The sequence below is a fragment of the Cyprinus carpio genome, chromosome B1 (assembly GCF_018340385.1).
Source record: "Cyprinus carpio isolate SPL01 chromosome B1, ASM1834038v1, whole genome shotgun sequence".
Taxonomy (NCBI): Eukaryota; Metazoa; Chordata; class Actinopteri; order Cypriniformes; family Cyprinidae; genus Cyprinus; species Cyprinus carpio.
Genome location: NC_056597.1, coordinates 8,773,210 through 8,789,284, shown reverse-complemented (window position 1 = coordinate 8,789,284; position 16,075 = coordinate 8,773,210). Strand labels below are relative to the sequence as shown.

General features: G+C 35.7%; 2 protein-coding genes and 1 pseudogene across 4 annotated transcripts in view; 1 reads left to right on the top strand and 2 right to left on the bottom strand.

Annotated features, from left to right (window-relative positions):
• Window positions 1-62: 62 nt before the first annotated feature.
• LOC109103091 (general transcription factor IIF subunit 2-like) lies at window positions 63-6,619 on the bottom strand. 3 transcript variants are annotated; one of them, XM_042716484.1, is made up of 10 exons: window positions 6,403-6,619; window positions 6,152-6,225; window positions 6,047-6,065; window positions 5,814-5,958; window positions 4,261-4,272; window positions 3,115-3,156; window positions 2,733-2,814; window positions 1,372-1,471; window positions 1,131-1,274; window positions 63-621 (listed from the first exon to the last, which is right to left on the bottom strand). In XM_042716484.1, the coding sequence occupies exons 1-10, from the start codon at window positions 6,466-6,468 to the stop codon at window positions 502-504; spliced, it is 804 nt and encodes a 267-aa protein (XP_042572418.1). In that variant the 5' UTR covers window positions 6,469-6,619; the 3' UTR covers window positions 63-501. The 3 variants fall into 3 exon arrangements, with proteins under 3 accessions (XP_042572418.1, XP_018971968.1, XP_018971969.1); XM_019116423.2 differs by lacking the exon at window positions 4,261-4,272 and having other exon boundaries at window positions 6,403-6,618; XM_019116424.2 differs by lacking the exons at window positions 3,115-3,156; window positions 4,261-4,272 and having other exon boundaries at window positions 6,403-6,616.
• A 1,034-nt stretch (window positions 6,620-7,653) lies between these two features.
• LOC109067704 lies at window positions 7,654-11,190 on the bottom strand (annotated as a pseudogene).
• A 314-nt stretch (window positions 11,191-11,504) lies between these two features.
• Window positions 11,505-16,075, top strand: part of pibf1 (progesterone immunomodulatory binding factor 1) — a 30,309-nt gene continuing 25,738 nt past the window's right edge. Inside the window, exons 1-6 of the mRNA XM_042716483.1 lie at window positions 11,505-11,955; window positions 12,055-12,155; window positions 13,246-13,444; window positions 13,581-13,700; window positions 15,386-15,519; window positions 15,777-15,885. Coding sequence (XP_042572417.1) covers window positions 11,707-11,955; window positions 12,055-12,155; window positions 13,246-13,444; window positions 13,581-13,700; window positions 15,386-15,519; window positions 15,777-15,885 — 912 coding nt within the window. The 5' untranslated portion in view covers window positions 11,505-11,706. The remainder of the gene's footprint in view (window positions 11,956-12,054; window positions 12,156-13,245; window positions 13,445-13,580; window positions 13,701-15,385; window positions 15,520-15,776; window positions 15,886-16,075) is intronic.

Here is a 16,075-nt window from a genome sequence, read left to right as displayed (position 1 = left end):
CTGCTGTGTGAATTGTAAAAAAAAAAAAAAAGTTTCACAATGTGTGCAGATACATGGAAAGATTTTTTTTTGTACAAAAACCTTTATTTCAAGAGCATTTAAGAACATGAAATACCATATAAAATAAGTGTTTCAATCACAAAACTAAATCTGAATAAAACAACTGTTTACCATTAATCTATCAGTATTCTTAAAAAAAAAAAAAACACTTCACCCTTTTAATACACAACATTTAGATGAGAAGATTCTAAGTTCTTTTCATGTCAGATGACTGAAGATACCTCTATCACTAGTTTTTTTTTTTTTTTTTTTTTCATGGGAATCCCTTGATATGCATAATACAACTGTTTAGCATTGTAAAATGCCACATAGTTTTCTGATACACCTGTAAAAACAACTGAATCATCCTTGAAGAAATGATCCAGAAACAACATTTTAAACTTATTGGGGAAGTTGGCTTTTTGAGTTTTCATAGCCACTGGTAACAGGCTTTGAAAATGATCAGTCGCTCTTCTCTTCGTTCTGGTAGTGTCGGTACTCTGGTTTGAGCTCCCAGGTGTTCTTGTGGGTGCCTTTGACATTGTATATGCCAATGTCTCGGAGAATCTCCTTCAGGTAAATCTAGAAATTAAGAAAGGAAGATTTTAGAGGTAGCCCCTCGTCGTGGGACTCTCGTGAATGGACATCAAAGATTGACACGGAAGAGAAGAATTGTTGAATAAAGTTATTTGTTTTCTTTGCGCACAAAAAGTATTCTCATAGCATCATAAAACTAAGGTTGAACCGCTGATGTCACATGGACTATTTTAATGATGTCCTTACTACCTTTCTGGGCTTTGAACGTGTCAGTTGCATTGCTGTCTATGGAGGGTCAGAAAGCTCTCGGATTTCATCAAAAATATCTTAATTTGTGTTCCGAAGATGAATGAAAGTCTTATGGGTTTGGAATGCCGTGAGGGTAATTAATGACAGAATTTTCATTTTTGGCTAAACTATCCCTTTTAAGCAGCAAATCAACACAAGAATGATTTCTACAGGATCATGTGACACTGAAGACTGGGAGAAATGGACATACCAACCCCAAACTTTTGAACAGTAGTGTATATGTGTTATTATGTAATGTAACTCACCACAGGCTGTTTTGTGATGTCCACCAGATCCTTTATGTTATAATACTGGTGCTTCTCAAAAGCAGAGAACAGCATGTCCAGCACTTGCTGTTTATCTGCTCGTGCCCTCTTCCCTTCTTCTTTCTTCTTCTTTTCATAATCCAGCTGAGGGGAAAGAAAAAGAACAAAGAGTGTGCATCAACAATCAGCTGCATATCAGAATATTCAGACATCTGCTGGATGATGCAAAAGCTTGACCTACATTATAGGCGTGATTAGCTACAGGTTTGTAGTTGGTGGTAACTGCTTTGTCGAGCTGTTGAGAGAACCTGAGGGGTTTAGATAACTCCTCGATCTGCAGTCTGCAAATACAACAACATCCTTTATGAGTTCTAGCTATGAGCATATTAAAGTTTGTATCAGTCATCACAGATCTTGAAAAAAAGATTGTGTGTGGACCTGTATAGATGTAATAAAATCTATTTTCGGTCTCATTTAAGGCTTAGAGTTAGGTTAGTGCTCACTTGCTAGTGTTGGAGTTCAGAGTTGCTAAACATTAAGGCTGACCTCGGCTAAGGATTTTTCTGGTGAACTAGTAGTCATTCATTTGAAACATTAGTTGACTAATCGCATGTTTATTAATAAAGTATTTTAATCACAATAATGAGCCTTTAATTGCTTACATTGCCTAATAAGTGCTCAAGTGCACGCATAAAGCTTGCCACAGCATACTGGCAGAAGTAATGATTATAATTGTGTCAGGGAAAAACAGCAAGGAGGCTCCATTAGCATTTTAATAATTCATTGATAAACTAGTGCTTTTTTTGTTCTTGGTTTAAAATATTAAGTCGGCGACACTGACTCGTCATCTCCACAGTAGTGGATGCGCCTGTATGCATATGGATTACATAATCTGAGAATATCTGTTTTTCATTTGAATTGGTTTATTTGATAGTAGACATTTCACTCTCTAAATTCTTTTATGTCTGGAAGGCAAGCATACGCAGATTTTCTGAGTTTCACGCTCAAGTTCACAGAGACCGAGACGGCAGAAAGCGCATCCTGTTTGCTTTCATTATCTTACAAAAGCGCAATATATTGTTGTTATTGTGAGTGCACACAAATAAACATATAATCTTTACAGATTTGAAATATATATTACTCTTATCTGTATGACCAAAAATGAGGGTGTATTTTAAAAGTAAGCGCACCGGCGCCTCCATCCGTCCTGCAGAGAGCGCGCTGCTGTTCAGCTTCCACATTTCTCTAGGTTAACATTAGATTGAGCGGCCATGTAAAGTTTTTGCTACTTTCATATTTCAGAGGATAAGCCATATTTAAGGTCGATGAATGGTATGCGAGCATATGGACGTCCTGCCCAAGTACTGCATTACCACAAAGACCAGCAGTCTTGGCCAATGTGGATTTTTATTTATCTATTTTTTTTTTTTTTTTTTTATTTAAGGTTTGTGGTTTGTTAAGTGTTAGGGGTACTAAACATACAGTATAGTTTTTGGCTCACACATTAAACACGTATGAGTTTCTATGACATTTATAATGTTGTTTGTGTAGGCAGCTCACAAAATTTTGGAACAGAGCTAGTGTGTGCATATGTGAACATACTTCTTCAGCCTCATGTAGTTTTCACTGACGGCCGGTCTGCATTCAGCTCTCTGCACCACCACTCCTTCCAGTGCAATTTTATCTTTGTGAAAGAAGAGAGACATTAATACTCAATGACAGTTGTAACTGTGTGCAATCGCTGCTGCAACACACAGCCTGTTACTGCTCAGTTGTTACATTAGCAGTGAGAGGTGCAACAGTGCATTCGCTGCTCCAGGCTGTGAAATTTTCAATGTACCAATTCTTTAAATTAGGCCATAGAAAGCATTTATAATTGCTGTTTTGCTGGCTGATTGTCAAATCAATGGCCATTAACAGTACAAGGCTTGATGTGGTCCTTCCTGGACCTCCACTCAAGCAGGGGGCGACGGTGAGCACTCACCTGGGCCTGTACCTGAGCCGCCGGCCTCGGGATCTGACTGCCCTATGAGAGGGATGGCAACATGAGAACGAGGGGGAGTATATGCCAAAGTAATCACGGCAGGCCAAGCCTCACGGCAGCTTCTTACACAGCAGTCAGCGAAAGCAAACGCACAAATAGACACAAACCACGCAGATATGACCAACAAGCCACACAGAACCTCTGATCAGTCAGTTTATGAGTTAGCTTCATTGAAACCAATGAGGAAACTGATCTAAATTAATCCAAAACCACACACCAAAGGTACCCTTGTCTTCAAGGATGTGGAGATTCATATAAATCGTTGGATTTATTCATTTTTTTAAGGAAGAAATTAATACTTCTATTCAAAGATGCATTAAATTGATCAAAAGTGACAGTAAAGACTTTTTTAACATTGTTATTTATTTATTTTTTTACTTTTTATTCATTATCCTGTATTATAACTGCTTTCAACACTGATAAAAAGAATGGATGCTTAATTCATCATTGCAATCACAGGAAGAAATTACAATTTAACATTTATTAATGTAGAAAAAAAACGCAATAACAATATATTATTTCACACACACAAAAAAAGTGTATTTTTGATCAAATAAATGCAGCATTAAAATTTTAAAAATAAAAATCATTCAGCCTCATGTTTGAATAACTGCTCCCAGGACACTTAACAGAAGAGAAGTGACCAGGCTTTGGAACTCAAGCACATTCACAACCACTAAAGAAATCCTACCTGTCACTACAAAAAACAAAACATGAATTAGCATGGCAACTACACAGAGTTGGTCATGCACACACAACACCCAAGCTACACAACACAACTCCATGTTAATCAAGGAATAATTAAGGCAGTGAGCAGATTTGGTTTCCAAAATCAGTGATAGTTGAAGGCCCATTCTAATGTCTTCTACTATTAATACACCACAATCACATACACTGATCGAGAGGCAGAGGTTAGCAACTGCAAAAGCTTAAGAGATCAGATGAAAGCTATTACAACCTAATATCTGATTCATCTCACACAACAGACAACGAGTAGAGAGAGAAACGGAATAGAACTGGAGGAAGAGAGTATGAGGCAACTGAAGTATGTTCAGGAAATCCCAGAGATGGCACGACATGACTTACCCAATGAGCTGTCTGAAAGCAAAAGTTCAGTGAACAGGAAAAAACTATGATACTTTATAATAACTTTTATTAAAATGTGAATAACTAACATTATACAAGTCTTAGCATGGTTCACACATATTCAGAAATAATTAACATTTTCTTGATCACGGATGGCACAAAATCTAATCTGAACACATTTAATGAGTGGCTATGCTATATTTTAATTTGTAAGACTTAGTCAAAACAGTTTTGAGGTTAATTTACTTGATTTTGTGTCTTTTTGTTAATAAAGGATTTGTAAACACAATGTTTTTAGATTTGTGAGGTAAAAATTATACTTTTGTTGTAACCAGAATTGGTACGAAATGCCCCAAGTGGCATGTTGTTACTAGTGTTCAATTTAATACATATTGTAATTACTGGGATTATTATTTAGTATTTTCATAAATTAGATGCACATTTCAGGCATCTCCTTTTTTTTTTATTAAAACCTATAGGTTAAATGAGTGAACTCATCCACTTGAAAGTGTTGTTGCTATTATGAATATTTTCAATTGAAATATGGGCATTTAAATATGTATATGAACATTTCAGGCATCTCTGATATATATATATATATATATATATATATATATATATATATATATATATATATATATATATATATATATATATATACATACATACATATATATACACACACACACACACATTATATTTATGTTTAAGTTTAGAGTTGAGTTTTGTGCTATGAAAATTTTTTGATTTGACAAATGATTATTTTTTTTGTATATGCTTATATTTATTTTTTATTTAAAAGATTACCTAGAGAGTTTTATAACACACAAGCTGATTCATCTTCATCCTGCACATGCTAAAAGTGTGTTAAGATTTATAGTTAATTGCACACTGTTAGTTTATGTGAACTATGTTATTAATTTTTATTTAAAGTATAACAGCATTTTTAGATATACAGTGGTTCAAATTATGCCCCACCAAAAGTACCAAAACTCTTCATCATAAAAAAGTAAAAATGCTCCTACAATCAAAATCTAAAGATATTAACATAACATTAAATAATAGTAATGATCAAATAATTAGTAATCATTTTTTAAATGACTACATAACATTACTATGCATTACTAATAATGGTCATCTAACTTATTCAGTTTATATTTATATTTTTTGCACTTGTTATAATTCACTTTTTACAACATATCACTACATTAATGTACTACATGAACATTCTCATGAATCATTTTTACAACATATCACTACATTAATGTACTACATGAACATTCTCATGAATTATTGAAAATTAATTAAACATTTTGTACTTTGTTTTCTCTTCTTTGTTCATGAACATTCTCATGAATTATTGAAAATTAATTAAACATTTTGTATTTTGTTTTTTATTCTTTTTTACAGTCTATGGAGGGGACATGATGTACATTTCACTGGTTATGTAATCTCTATGTACCTGTATGTACGTTACATGAATTTACTTTAACTTCACGTCATTTAAATGCACAGCAGTTCAGTTTTACATGTAGTGACATCCTGGTTCTCACCTGAAGAGTTTTCAGTAAACACAGCCAGAGTCTGTCCACCAACCGTCTGCAGAGTGAATGGATGCTCTCTAGGGGCTCGTACCATAGAGGATTTCTGTCCTATCGTGTCTAAGGTGGTCAGCTCCTCATTGAGTGTGAAAGACACCTGTCAATCAATCAGAAAAACACTGAACCCACCTATAGACTCAAGTCTCAAATATAAAACACTGAATGTTTAAAGACATACTAGTTACCTCTGCTTTGCCTTGATTCCTGCACAAACAACAATTGTATAAATATTGTTTTAAATGAACGCTGTATTTCATAACATGTAGATGGTAGTTATTTTTGCTACATACTTGCATATTCGGAGCTTTCCAACTTCTCCTCTCCCTGTTGCTTTGGCCCATTGCTGTGACAAATACTTTGGGACCTTTATGAAGTTTATGCAAACATAGCTTTAAACCAATGCCCATATTTAACATGGTTATAATAATTATCACAGCAAAACATATAAACCACACTGTCATGCGTGTTATTGTAGATGCTAAGCCATGTACAAAAACCGGCTGCACTAGCAGTTCATCATCGAGCTATTTAAAGCACTTACTTTGACCAGCCATACGCCCGTGTTCTGTTTTGCCCCCGTTAAATCCACTTCTCCTTTGTCTGACATGTTTGTTAATACTTTCAATATTTATATTCTAGTTATTTCATGTGGATTTAATACGCCGCTTCCACGCTGCACACTCGCTAGCTGACACACCATCAACAACAGCACAGCCAGCGCAGGTTGTATGGTAGCCTGTTAGGACAAAAAAAAGAAACACGCGTTCTTCTTCTTCTTAAGGTTTTATTGGCGGTTGACAAGCAACAAAATGGTGTATTACCGCCACCAACTGGTATGGAGTGTGGATCAAAATAACATTTTATATCCTTTCATACAAATTATTTTTTCTAAGATATTGAAAAATAAAACTATAACATTAATTTCCAGATTTATTTTGTAAAATATCCCCTAGTATAAATCGCATTTTTATTTTTTTATTTTTCTATTAAAATCCTTCTTTCAAACTCGTATTTCTGACAGTATATCATAACATGTTTAGTATATCATTTCTTCTTGCCCACAAAATGTACACCTTCCCGTATCATGTTTACCCATTTTATAAAGTGTACCGTTTAATCTTGTATGTCCAAATCTCATCCTTGATATTACTATCTCATCTCTCCTGTTTTTTCCTGCACTTCTCATCTCTCTCCACTTTCCTTTGAATTCTGTAAAACCATCGACCCTTTCTTCTCCATATCCCATTGTTTTTGCCACCTTTACCTTCAACCTTTCCTTAATAATACTCTTGATTTCATTCTTACTTATACTAACACTTAAGTTAATTCCATTATTTTTAATGGCTTCCTTTGCTGCCTTATCTGCCATTTCATTTCCTTGGATACCAATATGTGCAGGTACCCATAAAAAATTCACTGTAAGTCCCATCATTTGTATTCTGTATAATGTTTGCTGTATTTCTATTAAAATATCTGGTCTACTTTCCGAATGACTGTACTGTATTAGGACCATCATGATTATTTGCATTGTAACATTATCACTATGAATGTTGATTCACATTAATATAGTAATAGTGTACTGTACAGGAAATATGTCATGGGTTTAAATGGTAAACTTGACAACTGCATAAATCAAAGTACTACAAAAAACTAGTGATATGAATACTTTAGAATTTCAATTGTTAGCATCATAGTGCTGAGTTTTTTTTCATTTTGGTTATGGTAATTTTGGTTTGGGATTTATGGTTATGATAAAAAAAAAAAGTTTTAATGGGTCTAAAATGGTCTTAACTTTCATTAAGCAAAATAGAAATGTATTTTATTGTTAGGGTGAAGTACATGCGATCTGAACTTAGTCTGTGGGGAAAGCACACTCTGGTGAACAAACTGTGACCCCAAAACATAATACACAGAATTCAGGGGAATTCACTTGATATAAACAATAACAGTTAAGTATTCATTACCTATTAATAAAAAGGCAGCCTAAAAACTTATAGAAGTCACAAAATGTCAAAACTTTTACTGCATTATCTCTGACAATTTGACACTGGGAGAAAAAAAAAGAAGCAAATTCAGGAGGAACAGTCGGTCCTCCTAATTTTACATATAACTGTCAACAAAAGCTCATAATGTTTTGATGATAAGGATGCTTCAGAGAATCCAATGCAGTACAACATTCATTAAAAAAAATAAAAAAATCTTAAGATATAAATTAGTTGAATGTCCCTCATAGAAACATGCGGTCTTTGCTGTGTGAAAAGCGGGTGTTCAGCTCTTGAGACTTCTTGAGCAAAGCTTTTTTCTGAGCCTCATCAAACCGATTGACTTGGAGGTCCGTGTCTCTGTCGAAAGGTCTTCTTTCCACAGGCTTGTTGGCATCCTCCTCAGCTTTTCTTTTCATCTTTTTAGTGTGCATACTGATGAGAGATTCACCACGCTTGGACTCCTAAAAAGATTTTTTTTTATACTTAAGCTTCATCTAGCAAACTAAAGGTGTGGTCCATCAGAGTGAGCTACTCCAAAACAAATTGTTTACTGTATTTTTGATCAAATAATAATAATAATAATAATAATAATAAAACTAGCTTAATGTTTTTAATATTTTTTATAATTATAAAAATAGAAAAAAAAAAAAAATATATATATATATTATATATATATATATATTGTAGAATGTGTAGAAAACAGCTGGATTTAACTGAACTTACATTAAATTTTGAAACTTTTTCAGCCATCTCAAGCTCTTTCTGAGACAGATGAGGTCCATCATCCTTGACAGATTCACCTTTTTCCTTAGCCTCTAGTCGCTCCTGGAAAGACAAACAGAAGGGAATTTCCAAACAATCCCTGAAATGCCTCTTTTCCAAAAACCCAGTGTAAAAAAAGCTTGTATTACCTGCTGAATCACATATGATGTCACTGGGAAATCTATGATGACTCTACAACAATCCCCACATTTCACATCTGAACTCAATTACATTTAGTGCTAGCTCACCCTAGCTTTTCGCTCTTGGTCAGCGGGAGTGTCAGTCCAAACTGAGCGGTCTTTGTTCTCAGGGCCTGATTTTTTCTTAAAGGTTCGTGCTTCCAGGCCCACGTGCTGCAACTCAGGAGGCAACTCTGTCATCCAGCTCTCTCTGGAGAGCACTTTGGGGCCAGTCTAAAAGCAGACGAGTCCCAGATTGTTTAGTCCGCCCACTGATGGGATTAAATCCAAATCTATTTTAATGTTGAACAAAATGAATCAGTCAAGTTCTTTATTATCATTGTGCAAGTACGGCAAAAGGACTTGTCCTGGGGTATGAAGTATGTGAACAGAAATAAAAACTTAAAGTATATAAGGCTTAAAATTAGAAGCATGTTCAAATATAGAAAAATACAAAAGTGAGAAGTGAGAAGAAATAATAAAAACAAATTATAACATAGTAATTTAAATAATGTTTAATAATAATAATATATCCAAAATACTAGCTGAATTAATAGATTTAAAAAAGCACTTACATCCACTCCTGTAAGTTTGTCTTTCATTCTTTGAGCTCTTCTTTCAAAGTCCAATGCCACAGAGTCCTGGGACGGTCCTTTTGATGGCATGGGTCCAACGACATAGTCCTCTTCTTCTTCTTCTTCTTCTTCTTCATCACTTGACACTGCTGGTGGTAGAGCTGGTCCTAAAGATCCTCTAGCATCTTCTTTAACCTCCTCTTCATCTTCATCTGCATCTTATCTCTTAAAGCCTGGAGGTAGAGCAGGTCCTATTACAGGTAGTCTGCATTGAGAGGAGAAAGAAAAAATAAATAAATAATTCTACATTTACATTTGCATGTAAAATTAGAATAAATATAGCAGTGTGCAATACTACCAACTTTACAAAACAAAAATGTACAGAGCAGTCATAATGTCTACTGTCTTTGTTTAATTCCAGGATAAATTCCTGTTACCGTTCAGGAGATCTGGCTTGCTTTCGATATCCTGGTGGTAAAGCTGGCCCTAAAAACCCTCTGGTATCATCTTTTTCATCTTCATCAAGATCTTGACTTTTAAATCCTGGAGGGAGTGCAGGTCCTAGTAAAGGTGGCCTGGTGATGCAAAATCCAAGACTTAGATTGGGATGCTTAAATTGCTCTACAAATGGCCACGTGGGATACTATTATTAAGTGTTTATTACCCTTCAGGTGATTTTTTCTCCCTTTTGATATCCTGGGGGATGAGCTGGACCAAAGAAATCATCATCCTCCTCCTCCTCATCATCATCATCGACTTGCTTTATATCCATCTCATCTTTCACACTGCCCCTGCTGCTGTTAAAGAACCATGAAAAAGACACATAAATATCAGCTGTCATCCCAAATCCATCTTAAGATGATAAATGCTTAGTTTTATGATCAAAGCTCTGTAGTTTTCATTGTGGAGGCAAAACACACTGTATAATGCAATGCAATACAATGCTGACTGACAAATGAACAAATAAATGTTCCTCAAAAGCCTGATGGATCATACTTACATTTAAAGCAAGGCCTTTTACTTAAAAGTATAAAGTATCAATCGGACTACAGAAGGCATGTAGTAGATTATGCACAGCACATTTTTTTTTTAGCAGTTTGATCAAACTAATTATTTAGGTCTTAGAAATGTATGTATCAAATATAATACATTATGATTTATAGGGCTGACTATCTCTCAAAAGCCTAAAAAATACATTGGATATATCAAAAGTGGTTCGTGACCACCAAACACCTTATTAAATATGAATCCCTGAGAAACACTTGGAGACCCGTCAAGCATCATACTTTGAAGAAGGCCGGTTCCTAGATGATGAGGAGTATTTGGCTCTCTTGAACACGACCTCCTCTTGATCGCTGTCTTCACATGAGCTGGAGGACTCTGAAGCTTTATATCTTGAAGGAAAAGCTGGACCTATAACTGGAGGCAGCATGTATTATTAATTACAATCTAAAATAATGTACTGAATGACTTAACTGATGTTGGGAAAAAAGGGGGGAAACACCTAAAGGCAATCAGCTTTGTTATGCATTTGCAAAAACAAAATTTAATATATATATATATATATATATATAATTGCAGTTGAAGCAGCTGACGTTACTACAATGTGTATGTGTCAACATACTTGCCCCTTCTTCGTCTGAATCATCATTTTTGCTTTTTCCCATCGTCGGTGGCAAAGCGGGTCCAATTGTGTTTTGATTAGACATCGTAAAAATTATTGTGTCAGAAAAAAACATAAAAAACACATGTATTCGTTCACAAACCCAGAAATGCTACGATATATAGAACACATTATTTCCGGTCTCGAATTTTAGGTCGATTTCAAACTAAGAGTCCTGTTCCGGCGGAGCCCTATAGGTGGCGCGTTATCTTCCATCAAAAGCGTTTCTGAGGCAGACGCTCTTTAACGCAAACTTCACTTCTCTTCTCTGTTGTCAGCCGTCGTTGTTTCTAGGGAGGCGGGACACTTAAAAACAACAGTCAGTGTAATGAAATTGTTTTGATTTTTTTTTATCTTAAAAGACCTTTTTAAAGCATTTTAAAGTTTGACGTCTCACATAAATTATTACGGTGTCGTGTTTTCTTTTTGTAAATGTGCTGAGGGTGTGGTGTAGTTTTGTTTTTTTTAATGTGATATCCGAATTTGTCTTCTTGCTTTGTCCATCTGTCATCGCTTAGCGACCAGCGCTTTATCCGTTAATTCTTCCCTTGAGCTTCTGAGCTTCTCTCCTGACGGCTGACTGCTAATAACATACCCTTTAACAGTTGTAGAAATTAGAGGAACAGTCTTATTTCTTTACATGACGAGTCGGTAGGACGGTTGGACCGGAGCTGTGTTGAGATGCCTCCTAAGAAGCCAAAGGACGCCAAGGCAAACATCTCCAGCTCCATCGAGTCTGAGGACATCAGTCTGGAGACAACAGTCCCCACAGAGGACATATCGTCTTCAGACGAGAAATATGGAGCAGGGAAGGTCACAAAACAGCTCCTGGAAAGAAAAGAGCTGCTTCATAACCTTCAAAAACTGAAGATAGAGCTGTCACAGAAAAATCTGCTCATAGACAACCTCAAAGTGGACCATCTTACCAAGGTGATGGATGGTGAATGCAGAACTGATGTGTGAGATACGTTTGAAAAGTATCTGAACTTTGCTTTTTCACCTATAAGTGTTTTGCACATTCATTTGTAGATAGAAGAGCTGGAGGAAAGGCTGAACGATGCTCTCCATCAGAAGCAGGTGCTCGCTCTGCGTCTGGACAGCCAGCTCAAACTACAGCAGGATGAAAACAGGTTCATTTGCACAGTTTTACTGAGAAAAAGATACATTGGAAGCAGGGATGTACAATATATCAAGGGTTAAATTGGTGAAAAAAAGGTTACTCAGTTTTAATTCTGCCATATGGGATGTTCAAAATAATAATAATTATAATTAATAATTGCTTAATAATCCCTTGTCATGGAAAATGTGTACAGCAGCAGGCGCAGGGTCAATGCTGACTGTAAAAATGTTCTCCTTTAATTCTGTAGAGGATTATCTAATATATATATATATATATATATATATATATATATATATATATATATATATATATATATATATATATATATATTATATATTTTAATGTATCTAAAAAAAAAAAAAGATTAATGGAACCGTTTTTTTTGAAGCTTTAGAGAAAATATATAAAATAAAAAGTTTGCACACTTTGCATATGTGTTTTATCATATTTGATACAACAGGATTTTATGGCTCATATATAGTATGATGTAGTGAGAATATGGAGCTCATACTCGAGGAGGAAAAAACACCAATGATATCCAATTTGGTACAGATGTTTTTATTTATATGGCCAAAAAATGCCTATAAATATCAGTCTTCACTCTATATCTCCCTATAATATGTCTTAGTACAATGATTTTTAAATGCTCAGAATTATTATCAAAGCTTTATAGTTTTTTTTTTTATTGTGGCGGCAAAACATATCATGCAATGCAATACAATGATGATTGATAAATGAACAAATAAACCTTCCTCAAAAGGCTGATGTATCATATTTGATACTCACATTTTAATATAATAATAATAAAAAAAGCTTAATCAAGTAAACCTACATTGATGCAGTCCAGTCAATGTTCATTTTGAAATATTCCTACTTTTAATTTGTAAAAATTTGATTTCACAGCAAAAGGGCTGAAGATATTTTACTTGTTAAAAAGTATGGACTCTTAATCAGATGACACAAGGCATGTAGAAGATTGTGCACAACAGGATTTTCAACAAAGTTTTGATCATGTCTGTCATTAAGAGGTCTTCTAAATTCATATATCAGATATGATGCAGTAGGCTTTATAGGGTTGAATGTGTCTTCTGCTTATGCAGGAAGCAGCAAGTCTTGAGGAAGCAGGAGATGGACACCATCATGCTCAGACAGAAGCAGCTGGAAGAGACAAACTGTCAGCTGTGCGATCGAGCAGGTGATCTCCGCAGGAGCTTGAGGGACCTGGAGCTGTCTGAGGAGAAGTACGCTGAGCTGAAGGAGCTGCCTGAGGACAAACTCACCATCCCTGAATATGTGGCAGTAAGCACTGAATTATCAACTGGAAATGAAGATATGTCTTTAGAAACATTCATTGGTGCTATTAGTTCTTCCCAGTTCTTAAAAGCTATAATGTGTGTACATATGTGTTTTTTTTTTTTTTTTTTTTCCCACATAGATTCGGTTCTACGAGGTTGTGAACCCTCTGAGGGCTCTTGTGACTGAGCTGCAGGTGAAAAAGTCTAACCTGAGTGAGGATCTGGACAGTCATCGTAACCAAACTAGATCACTAATGGAGGTGTGAAAAAAAAAAAAACTTCCCTTTTTGGATACTAGTTTTACTACAGTCTTTAAAGTCAGCATGGAATTTAAAATTCATCTATCTATCTATCTATCTATCTATCTATCTATCTATCTATCTATCTATCTATCTATCTATCTATCTATCTATCTATCTGTCTATCTATCTATCTATCTATCTATCTATCTATCTATCTATCTATCTATCTATCTATCTATCTATATTTATGTATGTCTTTTTTATCTATTTTTTTTTTTTTTTATCTTTTTTTTTTTTGTGTGTGTGTGAGATTTATTTTATTTTATTTTTTTCTTAAATGTATGTTATAAATTTAATTTAAAAGTCGTGGCCTAGTGGTAAGAGAGTTTGACTCCTAACTGTGCGTTCACACCGCCAGCGTCGAGAGCGTCAAAGTGGCCGGAAGTCATTCATTTTCAATGAGAGCCGGCGTCGAGCAGCGGCGAGGACCGGCGCGGCGCGACTTGGCCGTTAAGAGCGTCGAGGAGAGTTGAAATCAGGGCAACTTTATGGTAATGAGCTATGACGCGGTTGGGCAGCAACCAATCAGAACGTAGAAGTCCACCGCTTGAGAGGATTCCAGAGAACGCAGCTCCGAACACATTAGTTCTCAAAACAAAAGGTTGATTACTGTTGTGGCGGGTTTGCAGTAATGATGTGTCCCTGTTTGCGTACAGGGACATAAAAAATAAATAAATTAAAAATGCACCAAGGTGGACCAATGGACCAAGGTGTCTGAAATTGTTCATTATTCTGGTGAGTTGCTGATGTGCAGTAATGATATAAGAATAATAATCTAATGATATCATAAATAATAGTACAGTATTCCCAGTTTACTTTTAAACAAATTTCCTTGATTATACTTACATTAAGTAATGTTCATACTTGATTATATTTACTTAAGTAACATTTTTAATGCAGGACTTTTACTTGCATCAGAGTATTTTTAGAGTGCTTTATACATTATTAGGTAAAGGATCTTAATACTTTGTCCACAACAATATTTAATGAGGTTAGCTTATAACGTTACTCTTATTGTGGTTAGTCTGCACAAGACCAACAAGTTTGTTTGCTTTGCGGCCGCATTAAATACAAGATAAGCATTCGATCTACGTCAGAGCGTCAGGGCGCTCACGAATCTTTCTGCAGCGTTGTGTGCAGAGCGGCCAGAGCGATTTTTGACGCTCCCGACGCCGGCGGTGTGAACGCACAGTAACCCTAAGGTTGTGGGTTCGAGACTCAGGCCAGCAATACCACGACTGAGGTGCCCTTGAGCAAGGCACCAAGCCCCCAACTGCTCCCCGGGCGCTGCAGCATAAATGGCTGCCCATTGCTCCGGGTCACTTTTATTTGAACAATTCTTCTGTGCATATGTTTAATCTTGTCTAATGTTTAACCTGGTAAGATTTAATCAAAATGAACGTTTAATCAAAGTGGTTTTCTAATGAAAGCGACAGACTTCTCTCTGGTGATATATTTATCATTTAGTCCGCTTTAACAGCTTAAGCAGTTTTTAATTTGAAGATATCAATTATTTTGATTGGCTGTTCTAATTTGCACTGCTATAAATGCAGAATCAAGTATTCCAGAGAACTGTGAAATAATCTTTCTTATTGGCATTACTGTCACTTGCATTTATTGCTGCTTTCCCATATCCCAACCAGAGCTATGAGGAAGAGAGGAGAGCGCGCTCAGAGCTGGAGATCCGCTGTCAGAGAGTCACGCTGGAACTCGCTGACACCAAGCAGCTTATTCAGGAAGGAGACTACAAACGAGAGAACTATGACAAAATCAAAAGGTGAGTGAAATGTCCTGCATTGTTTTTGTGAGTCCACAAGAGCAGGCAACCCTTCTCTCTTAGTATCCCTTTAGTATCCCCTGTCCACATGAACACTCCATTCAAAAGACTTTTACATTATTGCAAAAACAAAAAAAGATCAAATAAATGCAGCCCTGGTGAGCGAAAGAGACTTCTTTCAAAAACATTACAAACGTTCTAATGCTGTGGATGTGTGTGCATAATTACGAATATAACCTCTCTTACTGTGTCCACAGAGAGAGAGATGGGTATGAAACTGAGGTTAGAGAGTTGAGGAAGAAGTTGGAAATGCTGGACCTCACACACACTGCCCTGACCAAAGAGAGGAATGACCTAAATAAGGAGGTAAGATGACTGACAGGTTAGCATATTCATAAGGCCAGTTATTCAGTTAACCGATTGAGCAATGTTTAAATGATCAACATCTGAGATTGACAATAAACAATGTTTCAGTTTATTTTCTTTTTAGACATATGTAGATGTATTTAGAGAGCAAAAAGAAAGAAAGTCCATTATCCATTGACAAGGATGACAG